This window comes from Pimephales promelas, chromosome 3 (genome assembly GCF_988280905.1).
Source record: "Pimephales promelas chromosome 3, fPimPro1.hap1.1, whole genome shotgun sequence".
Lineage (NCBI taxonomy): Eukaryota > Metazoa > Chordata > Actinopteri > Cypriniformes > Leuciscidae > Pimephales > Pimephales promelas.
This window is the reverse complement of record NC_142771.1, coordinates 37,068,013-37,088,708: the sequence shown is the minus strand read 5'-3', so window position 1 is coordinate 37,088,708 and position 20,696 is coordinate 37,068,013. Positions and strand designations below refer to the sequence as shown.

Genomic DNA, 20,696 nt, shown 5'->3' with positions numbered 1-20,696 from the left:
CGCTAAGTCCTGCTTATCTCCAAGACAACCAGTAGGCCTAAACGCTCAAGGAATGTTTCAGCTTGTCTATTTGAACGATACGGAAGAGACTGAGTATAATCAATTATTCCTTTAATTATTGTTTTATTTTGTTTTTTAAGATAGCGTTAATGTCTGTATTCCTAAGCTAGCACATAAACAAAATTCACAACTTTATTCGTGTCTATTTCACATCGTCCTTACCAGTAATGAACAAATCCTACTACGGTGAAGGATCAGCTCATGAATATTAATTAGTCCCTGCAACCGTTGCTTAGCGACATCCCGGTAGCGTCCGTCCAGTCACGTGCCTCATTAGTATTCATGAGCCTCGGCTTCAGCATAGTAGGATTCAGAATTCTCCGTCCATTCACAGATTGCAACAATGTATCCGCTGCTTCGCAAGCATTAGGGATGTGAGTCGTGACTGACCAGTTCAGTTCACTCAGCTTTAGTCCTCTCGTGTCTGAAGATGAAGCTGGGAAGAAGGAAAGAGGACTCTCGTGACGGCTTGCTATGAGACAGCTTGTTAGAAGAGTTGTATTTGTTGTCAGAGTCAGAGATGTCCAGCAGCACTGTGTCTCCAACTGTCGCCTCCACCTCGAGCCTCTCGGCGGACCAGCGGACAGTCATCGTGGGCGCATGTGAGTCGGAGTATCATCCTCAGATGGGTTCCTATCCATATAAGTACTGTATTTCTCAATGTTAAATGTCTTAATTAGGCTGATGATGTCGCAAAATTCTTGGAAAAAGTAGTATTTTCTATTTGGATATGGTTGAGAGGCAATAAATTACAGTAAAATATCTTAAAAGTTGTTCTTAACAGTGTTCAGTGTTGGGAAACCACTGTAAAAGTAATGGAGTGCTAGATAGTAATTAAATTTCCAACAGTGTAAATAGATTACTGTAATTACTCTTTCTATAAAAGTAGCCTACTGGATTTCTAATTATTTTCTAAACACATTTCAATCTCGACAAGTTGAGCAAAACAAGTTGGCCTATGGACATGAAATGGCTCTTTTAATTCTTTCAGATAAGTCATTTAATAAGGCATTAATTATTATTGAACTCACCAAAGTTTGTAAAGGGAGAAAGGTTACAATAAAAACATTCATTTTGTACATTAGAGGTTACAGCCTGATACTATTGTTTTTTTTTTATATATACAATTGAACTATATACAGTATATAATGCAATTAAATAAACTGTAATAAAATTATTCAAATAAGGAAAAGTAATTAATTACTTAGTAGTTAATTACTTAATTAGTTAGTACATTTATTTTAAATGTACTAAATTGCAACTTTCATTACAAACGTGTAATTAAAAATATATTTAAATACATTAAATACATCTTTCTGCAGAAATTACTTTAAATAATATTTCGGCTCGTCATCCTGCAGCTTACTTTAACCATATTTCAAAGACAATAGAATTATATATATATATATATATATATATATATATATTAGTGCTGTCATTTCAAATAATTGAGATTAATTCTATCTAACTGTAAATATATCTGTATATGTGTGTGTTTGTATATATATATATATATATATATATATATATATATATATATAGGCCTATATGTATGTATATGTATTAACATATACTATATATATATATATATAGTTATGTATATGTATATATATTTATATTTATATATATATATATATATACAAACACACACATATACAGATATATTTACAGTTAGATAGAATTAATCTCAATTAATTGAAATATATATATATAGGCCTATATGTATGTATATGTATGTATATGTATAACATATACAGTATATATATATATATATATATAGCTATATATTATGTAAATGTATATATGAAGAGTTCAGATGCAAAAGCCTCTAAGTGCCATTTGAAATTTTCTTCTTTAATGATGATTTTTATCAAACTTGTATATTTAAGTTCAGTAATTTCACTTAAATAACAATTAATAGGTAATTATCATTGCCATTTAAGTGAAATCACTGAACTTAAATATACAAGTTTGATACAAATCATCATTAAAGAAGAAAATTTCAAATGGCATTTAGAGGCTTCTGCATCTGAACTCTTCATATATTTATATATATATATATATATATATATATATATATATATATATATATATACGCTAACACACACACACAAATATATAACATGAGTCCTTAAAACACTTTATTATGCTGAAATTATGTTTGCCAAGATTGTAAAGACTCATGCGTTATGCTTGCATGTTTTAAATTGCTTAAATTGTGCCCATCTTTAATCTTAACAAATCAAAAAAATTACATTTTAATGGATGAGTTTTAAACCAGAAAAAGCAGCCTCGGTGTTCCCGAAGTCTCGGGCATTTGACATGTTGTGTGTGTGTGTGTGTGTGGTCTTTCTCCAGTCTGCTGTCTGGTGTTCTTCTTCATGATCGTGGTGCTGCTGTTGATCCTGTACCGGAAGGTTCCTCTCTGCTGCAAAATGAGGGTTTATCAGGAATCTCGTACTGACATGGTGAGGAAAAACGCCATTCATCCAAGCTTTCGTACTTTCATTAAGCGCCTCAGCTCAAGAAATGAATGGAAATGAATGAATGCAGATCATAGAGTTTATGATAGTCTTGGTACAATTGAATGGGAAATCTCTGGGCACAGTTTAAAACATTGTGGAGATTTCTTCTGAAACTTTACAGGAGACATGTGAGACATGATCTATGAGGGACAATCGAGATGTTTTCCTTTCCAATAGGACATGAAATCAGATCTTATGCCGTTTAATGCTGGATAATTTTAGGCCAATGAAAGTATCAAATGTAGGTAAAGAATTACAGCTGACCTAGTTAGATTTTTTTTTTTTTTTGCGAATGAAGAACATACCACACTGTTCAGTACACTGACACACAATCAGAGATTACATTATCTTTCTCTTAACTGTGCTAAACTTCGGCATGTGCTTCGGCAAACACTGTGACTCAGCTTGGACGCTGTTAGCGTCAGCTACGATATTAAGCAAAACAAACTCAAGCAACGTAAGCAAGAAAGCTTGAAAAACTCCAAGATTTGCCGGTGAACAGCACAAACTGTCCAGGTGTACGCGAGTCAGATGAACAAGCTGTCCCTGACCGCCATGCTCACAAGTGCCCTGGAAAAGTTACACATAATCAGATCTTAAAGGGATAGTTCACTTTGAAATGAATGTTTGGTATGTTTTAGCTTACCTCAAGGGCATCCAAGTGCTTACTGGTAATTTAAGGTAACTACAAGGGTTAAAGTTGGGTTTAGGGGTAGGTACAGGGTTAGTGCCTACTTATTACAGTTATAATTACTATAATAAGTACATAGTATGTACATGCGGAACAAGAGTACAAAGTAATGTGACTTGATGTCTTGGCAAATTTGAGTTTGAGACATTGCTGAGATCTTTTCTAGCGGTGACGTGTGAGATTACTCGGGTCTGAATAGATTAAAACAAGGGGTTTCAAAACTGAGGTCAATGAAAATAAAAACTAATTATGCAACAAAAAAATAATAATAACATAATAAAAATTCATTGGCGTTTTAAGCCTTGCGTGTCGGTCAAACTTTTCTGAATGACACGAATGTACTATGTTTTTTATTCAATATTTTGCATTTTTAGGTACTTTTCAATTTAATTTTTAATTTTTTTCAATTTTAATTTAGCGTAGACCTGAAAATGTAAACTTAAACTGTCGTAAATCTTGAATGCTGTAGAGAACAGCTTGATCACTTTTCACTTTTATTGCTGAAGTGAAAAAAATAATAATAATAAGTTAAAGTTTGAGAACTTATGAAAAATGCACATAAATACTTTTGCAATTTTTTATATTAAATATTTATTTTTTAAAAAACACCTTTTACTCCAAAATTGTTCCAAATTTGAGGTTGATATCTCAAAAAAATGAGCTTTCAGTCAGATTTAGTTTTGGCCGCAGTACCACCCGTCTCCACTAGACGAAATTCGTCTCCCATTCATTTCTAATGCCGTAATTGTTTCCCACGAGGAGCGCAACTGTGATTATTTTATTTTTTTTCTGGACTATTTATATTTTTGTGTGTGTGTGTTCACATAGAGAGTGCCAAAACTTTGACCAAGTTTCGTACCATTCTGATGAAGTAAAAATAAAAAAAAAAACACGTAAAGAGACCAGCTTCAGAAAGTTAAGTGCAGGAACCTTCCACTGTGGGCTGTGAAAGTGGCAGCGCACCTCATGTCATGCTTTTCTCCTCTAATGTGTCCAGGCCTCAGGATGTGTGTCGTGAGAGCAGATGTTAGATTAGTCCGAGAGAGTGCAGCGTTTATCTCCTGTGTTCTGCTCACACTTCAGCCTGAAGTCATGCCTCATCCTCAGCATTTCCTCTTCCTGTTCCTAATCGCCCCCCCTGAGGGACCTATACCCTTATCTTAGAAACACAGGGAAACTGCCTCCACACAGAGGAAATGCAATTACATATCTGCTAAGTTCACCTGTGGCTACACACACAATTGACCGAGTTTCGGGAGTGAACACCATATTTAAACCCACTAAATCAATGGTTCCCTGTCCCATTCCTGCGGAGACCCGCCTTCATCGACATCTAAAGTCCCCCTGTTGTCAATAAGTGAATGTCTCTCTCTGGTCCTCTTCGGTCTAAGGCAGGGGTCACCAAACTTTTTTCTCTGGGGGCCACATTATCGTTCCTTACTGTGATGGGGGGCCGGGGCTATATAAAATAGAATTGTGTGACCAAGACCAAACTGACCACCAGCAGGCCTCATAGTAGAGATTACTAGCCTGGCACAGCCATATTTGTTTATCATTAATAGTTGTTTGCAAAAGTAGTAATCGAGTCTTCACACTTTGTTTTAATTTGAAATACCACAGATTTTCCATTTATTTATTTTCGAATACAAATAACATCAAACCTGTCAAGGTAAAAAACATCTGCCTAGTTGAAGTGAGTGGCACTGGTAAGGATGAATGAAAAATTATAAATTATAGGTAGGCCTGTTACTATTTATAATAATTGTGTACAGCACTTAATAAAGGTCAAATAAATAGGCCTATAAAATAAATAAATAAACATTGAAATTATAACAACAACATGAGTAATAGAACTAGTCAGCTCTTATGCCTATCCAGGTGAGCATGCTCAGTAAACAACAAAATACCAAATGCAGACATGTTATTATTTTCCAAAAAGCAATTTAAAAAATAGGCCATGACGACTTTTGGGGATTGCCGGTTCAAGTAGTGAGGGGCAGAGGGGTTGGGGGGCCAGTCAAAGGGGTGTGGCGGGCCTGATTCGGCCCGCGGGCCTTAGTTTGGTGACCCATGGTCTAAGGAATGGGATGACACTTGGGGACTTTTGTTGTATTAGCAATGTGAACACACACACACACACAGAAATTAACTAGTAAGACTGCACTGTAAAAAATAACCGTGATTTTAACGGTAAAATACTGTAAAAATGCTACAGTGCAAAACTGTTAATTGGTAAACAGAAAGTTTCCGTACTTTATACGGTAAATAACTGTGATATCATTTTACAGTAAAATACCGTTAAATGTACAGTTTTTGAAAGTGAACAAGAACAAATCATTGTATAATTTACAGTGAAAAACCGCAAATTGACATTCCCACAATTCCCTGTGACACTTCACATTTTATGTATTTTTGTTGAAATAACTATGGTTCCTCATAGTTTTATTGTTTTTTATTGCATTTTTTTAATTTCATGTGTGTTACCATGATGGTGCTTAATGTTTGTGTGAATGACATTGTGCAGCTTCTTTAATTAAGTATTGCTTTATACAAGTATTCACTTTTGATGAGCTGTGATTACTCATGTAACTCTCATCACTGCTGTGATGATTGATGGTTGTCAGTATTTTACAATGGTCTAAAACAGAAATCAATACGTCAATAAGTTGGTAAATCCACATTTTATCAGAAAATAAATTACGGTTTATTACTGTAAATTTTAAGTTAAGTCTGTAAAACCATTAACGTTCCTACCGTATTTTTAACGGTAAAGTTCTGGCAACCACTGCTGCCGTTTTTTTACCGTAAAATTTACGGTTTATTTTTTACAGTGTGCAACAGCTTGAAAACACACTAAATAAAATCAATAAATGAAATAAAAAATACTTAAGAGACCCTCTCGCTCAAATACACATTTTATATACTTTATTTGATTCCACATTACAATTCAATTTCATTTGGAATCAATTTTTTTTAATAATCCAACTGAAAAATACAAAGCACAGCGCATTGTTATGGATTACTAGAGTTCAAAGGGTACATGAAACATTGTCTTTTCCAAACACACACACAAATAATTATTGTGTTTGCTCTTATTTTACTATAATAGGTGTTCCTGATATCTGTGGCATATGCAAAAATACATAAATTTAGTTTGTATGTATATAGTTAAAAAACATTTTTTTATTCCTCTTTTTTAACCTACAGTTTGATAATGATAATTTACTGTTAGTTATTTTATTACGTTTTTGCTGTTAGATCATAATTGGTGTTCCCTTCTGAAGATGTATTACCATTTACAGAATTATACTGACTAAAATACCAATTAGTTGAAAAATGTCTGTATAAAGTGTTTTAAATCATCACTATTTTACTTATTTTATTATATTTTTTAATGATCAAATACTGAGTGGCAAAAATGCTTGCACTGTGTTCCCTTTCTAACCAAATTGCGTTATTGTTTAATTGTAATCATAATGCAAAACCTACTTACTATACAAAAATATCTAAAAATATCAAAAAGTATTCTTGTAGAATGTCTAAATCCATATCTAAATAAAAGAAACCCACACCTGTGAAAGATCCGAGTGTGTTTGGATGATGACGTTTACAACCTCTGTAGTCCCATTTAGACACTTTTTTTTTAAACAACTGCCTTTAACAAATTGCTAAAAAAAAAATCACAAGAGGGCATTACTAATCTATTTTATGTAGAATAAAACATGAAAATCCCTTGAGCTTGTGTTCACAACAGACATTATTTCAGCTATTTAACCAAAACAACTTTGAAGCGATGGAACTGGAAGCGCTAAAATGCAACTAGTTTCTGGCGTTTAGTCCACAGAAATGCATCACACTGTAAAAATGAATATGCTTTATCTAATCAATAGAATTGTGGCAACAGATTACAAACAACATCCTTAATTAAATTTAACAAATTAGAATTAAGTTGTAATTAATCAAATTATTCATTTAAAACGAGTAAAGTTTACACCAAAAAAAAAAAATTAACAAAAATATCTCACTAACAGACAGGCGTCAAAGATTAACTCTTTACTTTAAAGATTAACTCTTTATTGAACTCTTTATTTTATATTGCCGACATTGAAGACACCTGATGTTAACGAGCAGAATCACTGAAGGAGAAAACCGTCATTTTAAAACAAACCTAAAACAAACACCGATCACCATAATAATGACTTAAATTTATTTTTTTGGGTTGTTGTTGTAAGTTTTACTCATTTTAAATGGTCAGCTTTTAAGGAATTGATTTGATTAATTATTACTCAATTCTAATTTGTTAAATGCAATTAATAATATTGCTTGTACTCTGTTGCCACAATTTTTTGATTAGATAAAGCATATTCATTTCTACAGTGCATCCCTGCAGCTCGCAACGGCAAACAAAGCATTAAACCCCCAGTTTTGCTAAATGTCAGCGAGAAACCTGTAGAGACTCACATTTTCCGCTCATGCCTTTACCATATCTCTGCAGCAATACAGTATATTTGCTCCTCCTTTTCTTTTTCTTTTTTGCTCCGGTTGGATGCGGTTAAGGACGCTTTACTGTCACCTATCACACACTTCAATGTGCACTTCAATAAGACGAAAGAACGCTGGTAAAGGAGTTTATATGCGTGTAAAATCTGTCTGTCAATCGTTTATGACCTTAAATTGATAAAGGAGAAGGGTTTAATGCTTTTACCTGACCTCACTGAAGGCTTTATGGGAAGGTGTAGATCTCCAGAAGCAAGACTGTGCACCTCTGACCTAAAGGATCATTGCATATGCACAATATACAGCAGACACTTCAGCAATGATTTACCACAGCAAAGGCTGTGAACAAGAAACTGCTGTTTTGCTTGAAGAGCATCTATTCTGCTTTTTTACAAGTCTTTCAGACTGATCTCATGAAGTAGCGTATGTATGACACGCCAATTCGTATTTCCATTTTTGGCGTGCTATCAACACACATAATCGCCTTTCAGCGTGTTTATGAACGCCGTTGACTTAACGTTATTACTGTATATATAAATATATGACTTAACTCAACCCCGTCCCTAAACCTAACCGTCACTGGGGTTAATGGCATTTATGACTGTTCGCTTACCATCCTAGGAAAAAAAAGATCGCTCCCCAGATGTAGATGAACATTTTGCTTCGTTTCGCTCAGACGTTTGACAGACACGCGGAATGACACAGACGTTAATGGCGTAGACATACACACGGATACACGTGGATAGCTCAAAATGCGTAGAGATAACACGCCACTTGACTCGAAAGTCTGCAAGTGTTTCTGAACTCCCTGAAACGCCTCCATTGTGGTCTTGAGTTTCTTCCGGTAACAAACGCGTCACAAAATTCCTCATTATAATAATTCATATGCAGGATAAAGGCAGCGGGGCCTGGTTGAGTGAGTTTGGCCATGTCCACACTAATACGTTTTCGTTTGAAAACGTATATTTTTTCTCTCCGTCTTGGCCTTCCGTCCACACTGAGACGCCGTTTTAAGTCAACGAAAACGTATCTTTTGGAAAACGCTCTCCAAAGTGGATAAATTTGAAAACGCCGTTTTCACGTTGTAGTGTGGACAGTGAAACCGGAGGTATTTCAAAAAAGATGACGTAAGTTTAGTCATGTGATCCATGTAGTACCAATAGATATTCATGTTTATCGGTATTGTGCCTGTTTTGTGTTATTCATTTTTACACTATTGCTAAAATATGTTACTTAAAGGGTTAGTTCACCCAAAAATGAAAATGAAGTCATTAATTACTCACCCCCATGCTGTACCAACCCCGTAAGACCTTCGTTCGTCTTCGGAACACAAATGAAGATATTTTTGATTAAATTTGAGAGCTGTATAACTACCACATTGGCTCCTAAGGGACTGCCTCTTGACGGCCCAAAAAGTCAATGAAGAAAATGTTTAAATATCCCAAGTGACTACCGTGGCTCAACTATATGTTTATCAAGCGACGCGAATACTTTTTGTGCGAAAAAACAAACAAAAATAACGAGTTTATTCGACTATTTCTTTTCTTCCTTGTAGGCCAGAACGAGACTTCCTTAGATTTCCACGACGCATGCGCGAGATTTGCGATCTGAAGTAGTGTAAGCTGGTGTAAGCAGATCGCAAATCTCGCGCATGCGTCGTGGAAATCTAAGGAAGTCTCGTCGCTTGATAAACATATAGTTGAGCCACGGTAGTCACTTGGGATATTTAAACATTGGGGGTGAGTAATTAATGACTTAATTTTCATTTTTGGGTGAACTAACCCTTTAATATGTGCTATTCTTCATAGCACTACAAAGATGACAGATAATGTACTTACATTTGCTGTCCTGCGGCAAAACAGGAGAGCAGTTGCGTCTTCACCATCTGATAGTTAGGTTCAGTGTTTTGGTGGGGGGGGGAGGGGGGGGGGATCACAGGAGACAAAGGCTTTACTTTAGGTCAGGCACTGAAAAAGGCACACCGCTGAAGAGGTCCTCCCCCGACTTCAGGACTGATTTTACACGCTTTTTGCTTTTTCACACTGCCTGAATCAGAGGAGCAAACAAAAGAATGTCTCTCTTATTGGGGGACTCTTGAGAGGGAAAACCAGCGAGGGAAGGTGACCCCTGACCTCACATTTACTAAACGTGTCTCCCGGTGTCCCGAATAAGAGGGGTGATGGGAAAGGTCAAAATACGTCACTGTGAGTGATGTCAGAGCTGTCAGGAGCTCTTGCCTTGAGTCCAAGACATCAGCTGTGTCTCAGATTAGGGCCCGGTCTCTATTAAGGGACCATATTTGCCTACTGGCAATTGATTGACAGGGGCATTTTTTTTTTTTACCTTTAAAACGGCACTTTTTTCTAACAATTTTTTAACACATGTTGTCTATTTAATTACACTTCTGTATATTATTTTTTTGTACATTTTTAAGAATATAAATCAGTGTGTGAACTTATATTATTAAATGCATGTTAATTTAAATTTACATTAAGTGCTATAAAGTGCTTTTGACTTAAGTACATCTTCATATGTAATTTCATAATTTCTTCTGTTGTCTTTGTCACAAATATATTAAAATATACTTTAAATGTACTATTGAATAACACACTACAGTTAAAGTTATAATCAAGTACTTGATTTGGTGGTCAACACATTAAAATAATTATTAAAACATGATTTAAAATGTACTTTAAAGCAAAACTTTGAAAAACGTGCACTTTTTGATACAGTCAGCCATTTATTATTGCAAAATAAAACCCGATTTTTTTAAGGGTGAATCATCTGTATCATGTTGTGTACCCAAACTTACAAGAAATTATATTTGACATCAAGTAAGCGAAGCCTTTTTTTTTTACGTGTACATTTTTTGCCGTGGTGACAATATTTAATTGGTGAAGTACTATTTGTATTTATGGTAATACAAATGTATTGTAAAACACATTACAGTATTTAAGGAAAAATAATAATGTGAATAACTCACTCAAATTAAAATGTCCCCACACAGTATTTGCATGTTAATTTAAATTTACATTAAGTGCTATTAGCTGAACATCTGAGTGCTTTTGACTTAAGTACATCTTCAAATGTAATTTCATAATTTCTTCTGTTGTCTTTGACACAAATATATTAAAATATACTTTAAATGTAATATTGAATAACACACTACAGTTAAAGTTATAATCAAGTACTTAAGTATGTTACCCTGCTTTGGTGGTCAACACAAAAATAATTATTAAAACATGATTTAAAATGTACTTTAAAGCAAAACTTTTAAAAAAAACGTGCACTTTTTGGTACAGTCAGCCATTTATTATTGCAAAATAAATTATTTATTTATTTATTTATTTTTACATAAGGGTGAATCTCATCTGTATCATGTTTTGTACCCAAATTTACAAGAAATGATTTTTGACATTAATTTTTTTTTTTGACAATATTTAATTGGTAAAGTATTTATGGTAATACAAATGTATTACAGTTCTTACGAAAAAATAATAATGTGAATAACTCACTCAAATTAAAATTTCCCCACACAGTAATGGTAGAAATTTGTCACCCAAAGTAATTGTAAAGAAAATATCATCCTAATGTTCTTAAAACAGGTTTCATTTTCTTCGTCCAAAATATAATTCAGTATTTTTTTCTTTCAATGTTTGATGTGAAATTATGTAAATAAACTGATATTAATAAATAAATAAATAAAAACAGCCTTTTAGTTGCTTGCATTTACCTCAAGCCCTGGTTCATTTCCAACCCTTCTCTACACATTTTGGCCAACTAGTGCACTAATGACTTGTAACACTGTTAACTGACTTGTCCGGGTGACATATGGGCCTGTAAAAGGGAGTGCGCTCATTTAGTAGTACCTGCCACAGAAACAAGGGTGCAGACCGTTAAAACGCCAGTGTGGGGATTGTTACTCGGCACCCTGATGACGCAGTAAGACACTGTATTGTCCCGGGACACAAAGGCATCTATTTAGCTGTGGGGTATTCACTGAGTGTCCGGCTGGGCTGGAGGAATTCCTCGGCCTCACGCGGGGCCCGCCTGCCTAATCTACCGCTGGATGGGAGGGGAGGAAGTTGCTTGGTGGTCTTCTCCTTAGCGGCGTAATTTATGACCATCCAGAGGTCTAACATTGCAGAACGTAGGAAGAGGAGGAGAGGCATTGCGGAAGGACAAAGACAAGGGGGTGTGAGACTTTAAATCAAGATTTGTGATAGTTTGACTCGCAATCAATATGAAAACATTGTAACTATTATGCTGGGGGTTGAGCTCCGGAAATGACAATAAAGCTAAAACTATGAAGTCGCCAGTTTTCAACATTGATTATAACCATAAATGTTTCTTGAGCAGCAAATCATCATATTAGAGTGATTTCTGAAGGATCATGTGACACTGAACACAGCAAAATCCCCAACACTTTAAAGTGTGAATTATATAAACTCTGAGCAGAGTGTTAAATGAACACTGAAGCAGTGTTAAAGTTAATGAAATAATTAAGTGAATAATTGAATGATGATTGAGCATCATTGAAGACACCTGATGTTAATAAGCAGAATCACTGAAGGAGACAACTGTAATTTTTAAGTCACCATTATGGTGATCAGTGTTTGGTTTAGTTGGGCTCTTGACCCTTAAATCCTTAACTTTAGATGATGTTTGGCTATACATGAGTTAAAACAGCCAGATGAACAAATAGAAAAGGTGATCTGATGGTGTCACAATCATTTGACCTGAATCACTGATCTCATATAGAGCCTAATTTCTAGGTTAGGCTTGATGTATTCATTATACCAGCAGTGACCTTGTACAGCATACTATTTTTAATGTTTACAATGTATTCAAAATAATTTCTCAAAAGTTTCTCTTATACAGTACAATTTTTTACTTCTCTTCAATTTTTTTAAGACACACAGACATCAATAATTAGCCTGTAGATCTCAACAATGGTGACAATTATAAAGCATGTTGCATTGCATTCTGGTTGCCACCAATCAAAACTCATCCATGGCTCCCATCATGCATTGCTGCATGAATAAATCATGAGCTAATTCATATGCTAAGTTTTATATGCTAATTCTTAATGTCTGCCTGTGCCTACATAATATATATACATTTATATATATACATTTTTAATTGAAAAGGCTAAAAATGGTATGTTCTAAAATGACCGTGCTGCTAAAATCCTTAAGGTAAATTTAACTCAATGAGTTCAGGTCAATTAATGATTATTTTAAAACGCAACCAACACATCAGATCACCTTTTCTACGTATTTGTTAATCTGGCTGTTATAAGTCACATACAACAGCCAAACAAAATTAAGAGAGTTAATGGTCAAGAGCCCAGCTAAACCAAACACTGATCACCATAATGTGCGTCATGGATTTACCGATTTATATTGCAATGTTTTTGTTTGTAAATTACAGGTTTATACTGTAAAATTGACCATTTTTACTGTATTTCTGTTCAACCACAGCTGCCAGGATTTAGTTTTTACAGTGTATTAACAGAGGCTTGTCATTTCTTGGTTGAACAGGAAGCTCCTCCTCAGTACTACAACAGCCGACAGACTCTAGTCGCTTCATCTGATTTTGAGCAAACACACGACACAGGTCACGATAACGTCAATGCACAGGTAAGCGCTATGAAAGAACCCGCATACTTACACACTGTATTTCACCCTCTGCCATCATGTCATTATAAACCTGTATGACCAATAGGCAGCCAAAATACTTTTCCTGAATGGAAAGATATTCGGTTTTATTGTATGTTGTCATTGTCTTGACGGAATAACATTGGTAAAGGGTGAAAGCTTGTCGTCATTACTCTCAGTTCCTCATTTCATCAGTTTTGTTTCTGCTTGTGGCTGTCAGTCGGGTTCTGTGTTCCTCATCGGCGTGCCCAGCAGCTACTACCTGTCGTCACCGGAGCATCCTCATCCTCGTCTGCCCTCGTACGAGAGTGTGCGCAAGAAAGACAGACAACGGCAGATCCACATGATGATAGCCGACCGCTTCGGCCTCGGCGGACCTATTGTGACAGAGGTGACTCATTTAGCCATAGAAATCACATTCAGTGTTGGGGTGGGACACCATAAGTAACCTGAGCTACAGTATTACTTTTAATGCATTACTTTTACATTTACACCAAATTATCTAAGACACTTTTTACAAACAAGTTTGGAAAGTTACTTTGCTTTCCACATGTAATGTATCTACCGTACAGGCCTAAATTCACATTTCCTTTACCCTGAATCTTATTCATTTCATTTTTGGTGTGAAATGGCCTTTACATTTACCAAAAATATAACTTTTGCTCTCTTTTTCTATGAACGGTAACCGAGTAGTTACTTTTTTCAGGGAGTAAAGCAATATTATAGCGCATTACATTTAAAAGTAACTTTCCCCAACACTGATCAGATTCATCTACAAATGACCAGTTGACCATGAAATGCTATAACTATCCTCTAAGTAAAAAGCAAAGCATTTTTATTTAAACGTTATAAAAGCAAATTTGTTTATATAATTTGTATGGATAGAATCCAATATTTTTTTCCCCATAATCATAACAATTTTCAAGAAAATCTGTTTAAAGAAAGCCAATGAGTTGCCAAGGCAGGACCTAGGCTATACACAACAGTCACTTTATTTAACAATAAACACGCAGAAACGCAACGAACTAAAAATAAACGAACGGACCAAGAATGACTCAAACTGAGGAGTATATACAGAGTAATTAAAGAGCTAAACAAGACGCAGGTGGTTCAAATCAAACAATGCCATGACGACAAATGAGAACCTTCTAGAAACTAAAAGAAAACAAATGATTTACAAACTAAGGCCGTGTGTTCACCAAAACGTTTTTAGCCAGTTGAAAACGGCAGACGCTCTGCTGAAGACGCCGTGCTTTGGGCGCTTGAGAGTGTTTTGGCAGCGCAGCGTTTTTTCCGTTGAGACGTTTCGTTGCTAAAATACAGAATATCCGCAGCACAGTTTACTTGAAACTGATTTGGCAGATAATTTGTTTCACACTGAAAATGTATTTTTCATCCATTTTGTTCGGTTAGCTCTGTTGGTTGATGTCGTTGTACAGAAAGAATGTTGTGACAGTTGGTCAGTGTGGTTTAGCCCGCCCCTCCTCCACTGTGATTGGACGGTTGGGTAAAATGTGACAGTGATGAGCGCTGCGTTTTATCCAAAGTTGAAAATTTTTCAACTCTCGGCGACCAGTAAAAAACGCTGGGCGCTCGGCATTCAGCGTGAAAATAACGCTCAGTGCCTCGTTACGCTCATGGCGTTTAAAAAACGCGGCACTCCCATTGAAAACAATTGAAAACGTACACCAGGCGCGTGGAAAAATGCTTTGGTGGACACATGTTTACACGAGAACGCTCGCGGGTAAAAACGTGAAATATTTTATCGGATGTGCCTTTCGTTGGGGCTTAAAAACGCTAAAAAGTGAAACCACCCTCCAGAGTGGAAATCTTAAAAACGCTCCACCGTCGCGTTCTCGTCTAAGGCCGTGTGTCCACCAAAGCGTTTTTAGCCAGCTGAAAACGGCAGACGATCTGCTGAAGACGCCGTGCTTTGAGAGCGTTTTGGAAGCGCAACGTTTTTTCTGTTGTGACGTTTCGTTGCTATGATACAGAATAGACGCAGCACAGTTTACTTGTAACTGATTTCGAAGATCATTTGTTTAAAAAAAAAAATTTTTCATCCATTTTGTTCGGTTAGCTCTGCTGGTTGATGTCGTTGTACAGAAAGAATGTTGTGACAGTTGGTCAGTGTGGTTTAGTCCCGCCCCTCATCCACTGTGATTGGACGGCTGGGTAAAAAGTGACAGTAATGAGCGCTGCGTTTTATCCAAAGTTGAACATTTTTCAACTCTCGGCGACCAGTAAAAACGCTGGGCGCTCGGCGTTCAGCGTGAAAATAACGCTCAGTGCCTCGTTACGCTCATGGTGTTTAAAAAACGCGTCGCTCCCATTGAAAACAATTGAAAACGTACGCCAAGCGCGTGGAAAAATACTTTGGTGGACACACGGCCTAAGGCCATGTTTACACGAGAACGCTCGCGGGTGAAAACGTAAAATATTTTATCGAATATGCCTTTCGTTTTTTTACTCGGCGACCAGTAAAAAACACTGGGCGCTCGGCGTTCAGCGTGAAAAAAACGCTCAGTGCCTCTTTACGCTCATGGCAATTAAAAAACGCGGCGCTCCCATTGAAAACAATTGAAAACGTATGCCAAGCGCGTGGAAAAACGCTTTGGTGGACACACGGCCTAAAGGGTAAAATCGCAAAAGTCTGCTAGACAGTGACGGTTGTACGCAGGCACGCGGACTTGTTGTTGTGTGGCAGTGCTTCACATCGCCACCTAGCCGCCTGGAGTGCACACTACATCGAATTTCACACACTTTTGCGTCACCGTCTAAACGCAGAAAAAAAATTGATAACGCAACGCCACTTTTGCGTTTTCTCTTCAGATCGTTTCCGTGTAAACATAGCCTGAGTTTTACACAAGTATGACTGGTCATGAATTTACCAAATGACTTCAAAATGTAAACAATTCTGCACAATTGCATTATTGAGCCTTGTGGATCGCTTGTGAAAATTAATTTGATAAATAGACCTTTTGAAATTGTTACACCGCTGGACCTTTGAAATGAACTAGTAAAATCAAAGTTAATAGCATCTAATATATATATATATGTATACTTTTACAAATGTATACAAATACACATTCGGATATACACTTTTGATAATGGGAAAAATAAAAGATTCACGTTAGTTTGGCAGCTAAACAGTCGTGAAGTTGCTTTATTGAAGGCCAGCTATGACAGTTTTGTCTGTTAGCAGTGTGTGGCTGCAGTGTAAGCTGGTTATCTGCGGCAGGTGTAGTCTAACTGAATTAAGAAAACAGGTTTTCAATATGAATGACCCTCAATTTTCTGCTCCGTAACATGATCATGCGTCGTGCTTATGGCCATTCACTGCCGCACACACATGCGCTGATGGCGTGACGCATGCATGCTGACTTTGTGCCAGGAAACACATGAGTACACACACTAAGGGAAATTGATGCACATCAAACACAATAACTGTCTTGAAAAGTACACATTGGCAGAGAGAACAGCTCTTTGTCCGTCTGTCCTCTCCTTCACTCTAAGTTTCAATGGGTGGATCGATCTCTCACCACCATATTCCTGAGCTAAGTGGAATTGTTCTCCATCTAAAAGCCACAGTTTTGTCTGTCCTATAATAGCTCTGTTTATTTTTAGGAGGCTAAAGGGAAGCCTCAGAGCTCAAAGAGATAGCTGAATTTGGTTAAATAAATGTTGAGCACTGTATTATGAATTAGCATAGTGCAAAGGTCTTTATCTTGCGGGAAAGCACTGACCTGCTAAGCTGCAGAAATATTACATAATAAGAAAATATATTTCGGGAACGCTTTTATGTATAAGGCATCGTAAAGGTATTTTTAATGCATTAATTATGCTTTGTAAAGCACCGTATCGTGCATTCTGTGATTTCACGAGTACTGTAAATCGTAATACATTGATACACCTTTAATGCAGGAAAACAGACAATTTCAGATGTAACCAAGAATGTGCAAATATAATGCTTTCTAACTTTGGTTACAATTATTTATGAAACGATTGAACGTGTAAGGAATAATTGAAGCCGAATAATCGAATAATTCAACGACCTGAAGTCAATTATTCCGCTTATACTACAGTTACCACACCTCAAAACATTGTTCAGATGATGCATTTCAAGACTTTTGTCATTTTTTTTTTTGTCATTAAAACGCTCTTGTATGTTGGACTAATTTCTTACACATCTAATCCCATGCCTCCGTTGCTAATTCCAAAACGTCATTTTAGTCGTGACCACAAGGCGGCCAAGTCGGTTGATCTCCACCGACTGCGCTTTCTCCCTCGTTTTGACCATTTGTGAAATAGGGTTTCGATTTTTAACCCTCAACTCTGTTTTTTTTTTTTTTTTTTTTCAAAAAGTCAAAAAGTAATTATTCTTTATTATCAATCGTTATTTCAACATTAATTTCTTTATCCTAAATGTAATTCATGAAGCACCTTCCAAGTTTTGTACTTTTGTTTTTTTCAGCATTTATCTGTGTCAAACATATGTTTAAAGGTCCGGTATTATGCCCCTTTTCACAAGATGTAAAATAAGTCTCTGATGTCCCCAGAATGTGTATGTGAAGTTTCAGCTCAAAATACCCAACAGATCATTTTTTACAGCATGTTTAAATTGTCATTTTTTGGGGCTCAGAAAAACGCGCTGTTTGAGTGTGTGCCCTTTAAATGCAAATAAGCTGCTGCTGCCGGCACAGGGGGCGGAGCTTCATGAGCTCGCGCTCAGTCTCTCAGGACAATTCCATCTCACGGAATGATGATAATATCAGAAACTCTCAGTAACGGTGTTCATTTCAGGTCGAATAATAATGCCTACAGAGTCAGAGTGCTGTATAGAGATGGAACAGGTATAGTTTAGTAGTTTAATTACGGTTATTATAACGTATTTGTCATCTGCTTGTATGTATCCATTATTTATTAAAGGATAATTCCAGTATTTAACACCTTGAGTTTATTTTGTAGTTTGTTTTGAATGAAATAAAGTGGTGAACTTAGAAATTTTGACAATTGGGTCCTGTCTCGACTTTTTGACTTTTTTTAGAATCGCCTGTTACAGCTTTAGACTGGGTGTCTATGGGCATGCACAAACATGTCCTTAAAACAACCCTTAACGTTCATTTTCAAAACTGTGCAACTCACCGAGTGGTTGGTGGTGTTCGTTGATGTTCTGAAACAAGTAGCGTAGCGAAATACCGTTTCTGTCGTGTTTTATTTGTCATTTTTTAAAATCGCATTGATGTCTGCTGGAGGACTCAGTGCTCGTTGATATTACTGCGCTAGCTACCGGAAACGGAAAGGGGTCCGTTTACATTTGGTTGTAGTCTTTTCGCTCGGTTCTCCGTCTCTCAGAAGGCTAGCGTGAGCAGAGCAACTGTGCTCCCGGACTTTTTTTACGGTGCGCTAGACACCGTGTTCCGTACAGCGTCCTGGTTGTCGCCATCAAGTGGTCGGGAGTGTGCTAACGCTTCAGACTCAAATATCGAGCGGAAGTTTATACGCGGTTGTGAGGTATCTGAATAAATAGTTCCACAATAGCAAACAACACGGATTGAAAGCATACACTGCGCCGATATATTTGTTTTTAATCATCAACGAACACCACCAACCACTCGGTGAGTTGCACAGTTTTAAAAATGAACGTTAAGGGTTGTTTTAAGGACATGTTTGTGCATGCCCATAGACACCCAGTCTAAAGCTGTCACAGGCAATTCTAAAAAAGTCAAAAAGGCAAGACAGGACGCATTGTCAAAATTTCTAAGTCCACCACTCTATTTCATTCAAAACAAACTACAAAATAGACTCAAGGTGTTAAATACCGGAATTATCCTTTAATGGCCTACAAGTGTGCTGTTTCGGACCAGGTCCGAATGATGATCAAACATATACTGATAAGTTTAATAAAGTTTATTGTACATCACACAAAAGATGAAGCCTCAGTTTTACTTCAGAAAATCACTGTAAGAGCTGAGTAAACACAGTAAGTTATAAGAAGTGCACAAGTTGAGGGAGCATTCCTGTGGGCGGACGTTAGTCAAAAAACTGTTCTACCGACGTCATTAAAGAAGGAAGTAGAGGGATGTAGTCCAAACGGGCCGTTCGATAGGCTACTTCTGTTAAAGGGATACTCCACTTTTTTGGAAATTGGCTCATTTTACCACTCCCCCAGAGTTAAACAGTTGAGTTTTACCGTTTTCGAATGTATTCAGCCGATGTTTTGATATTAGAAGAATATGACCGTTTCTGGTCTCATTGACTTCCATAGTATATTTTTTTCCTACTATGGAAGTCAATGAGACCAGAAACTGTCTGGTTACTGATATTCTTCTAAATATCAAAAAATCGGCTGAATGGATTTGAAAACGGTAAAACCCAACTGTTTAACTCTGGGGGAGTGGTAAAATGAGCCGATTTCCAAAAAAAAGTGGAGTATCCCTTTAAATTAAATATCTCGCTTTGCATTGAACTTTGAGCTTTATAATTTTACAGATGTTATTTATACTCTAACAAAAACATTACACACTGACTAAAGTTTGAAACATGGGATCATGAAGAATGGGACCTTTAAGTCATGCTTTATCTCTGTTTTTACCACAGCTGCCTCCCACATACGAGGAAAGCATTCGTCAGTCCGTCCAGTCCATTGACATCCTGTCTCTCGAGGAGCGTGAGGCTGGGACAGATTTACCTGCTTATGAAGCTCTACCTCCCATCACAGACTCACAAGATCCTGTTAATTAAACACAGAAGAATGCGCTCCGTCCTCGGTCGGAAATGAACAGCTGTTGAGCCATCGTCGCCCAGACAGCTGATCGCTCAGCCTGAGTGTGTGTGTGTGTGTGTGTGTGGATACGCTGTGCTTGCAGAAGACACCAACATATGATAAGACTCGACCTATGCAACTGTTGCATTAGCAGCACACCTCGAGAGGAGAAATATAATGCATCGCTACTGGAAAAAGGGAGAGAACAAGAATATAAGAGCTAAGAGCTTAAGTTCTGTCTCTGTCAAAACCAGCATCAAACTGACATGTTTGTGACATTTCCATGACTTTTCCAAGCCTACACATTTTTTATGAGTTTTTTTTATATAAATATAATGGATACTAACTATATGCACACACACACACACACATTTAGTGACATTGATTTTTCACAGAGATGGCCGGTTCATCTCGTACCAAAGCAGGAATTTATGTACTGTACTGATTTATATACTTAAAAAGAACATTTGAAGCCATGTTTTAGACATTACAGGGAA

General features: G+C 36.6%; 1 protein-coding gene across 1 annotated transcript; it reads left to right on the top strand.

Annotated features, from left to right (window-relative positions):
- The first annotated feature begins 27 nt into the window (after positions 1-27).
- On the top strand, positions 28-20,381 carry LOC120474958 (uncharacterized). The gene is made up of 5 exons (XM_039665616.2): positions 28-662; positions 2,419-2,528; positions 13,317-13,415; positions 13,654-13,824; positions 20,034-20,381. The coding sequence occupies exons 1-5, from the start codon at positions 581-583 to the stop codon at positions 20,175-20,177; spliced, it is 606 nt and encodes a 201-aa protein (XP_039521550.2). The 5' UTR covers positions 28-580; the 3' UTR covers positions 20,178-20,381.
- Positions 20,382-20,696: the final 315 nt, after the last annotated feature.

Excerpts from the sequence above, each read along its gene's own strand:
- LOC120474958 (XM_039665616.2), top strand. The coding sequence starts at position 581 with ATGTCCAGCAGCACTGTGTCTCCAACTGTCGCCTCCACCTCGAGCCTC. Across the intron at positions 663-2,418 it reads GACAGTCATCGTGGGCGCAT|TCTGCTGTCTGGTGTTCTTC; the intron begins GTGAGTCGGAGT and ends GTCTTTCTCCAG. Across the intron at positions 13,416-13,653 it reads ACGATAACGTCAATGCACAG|TCGGGTTCTGTGTTCCTCAT; the intron begins GTAAGCGCTATG and ends TGTGGCTGTCAG.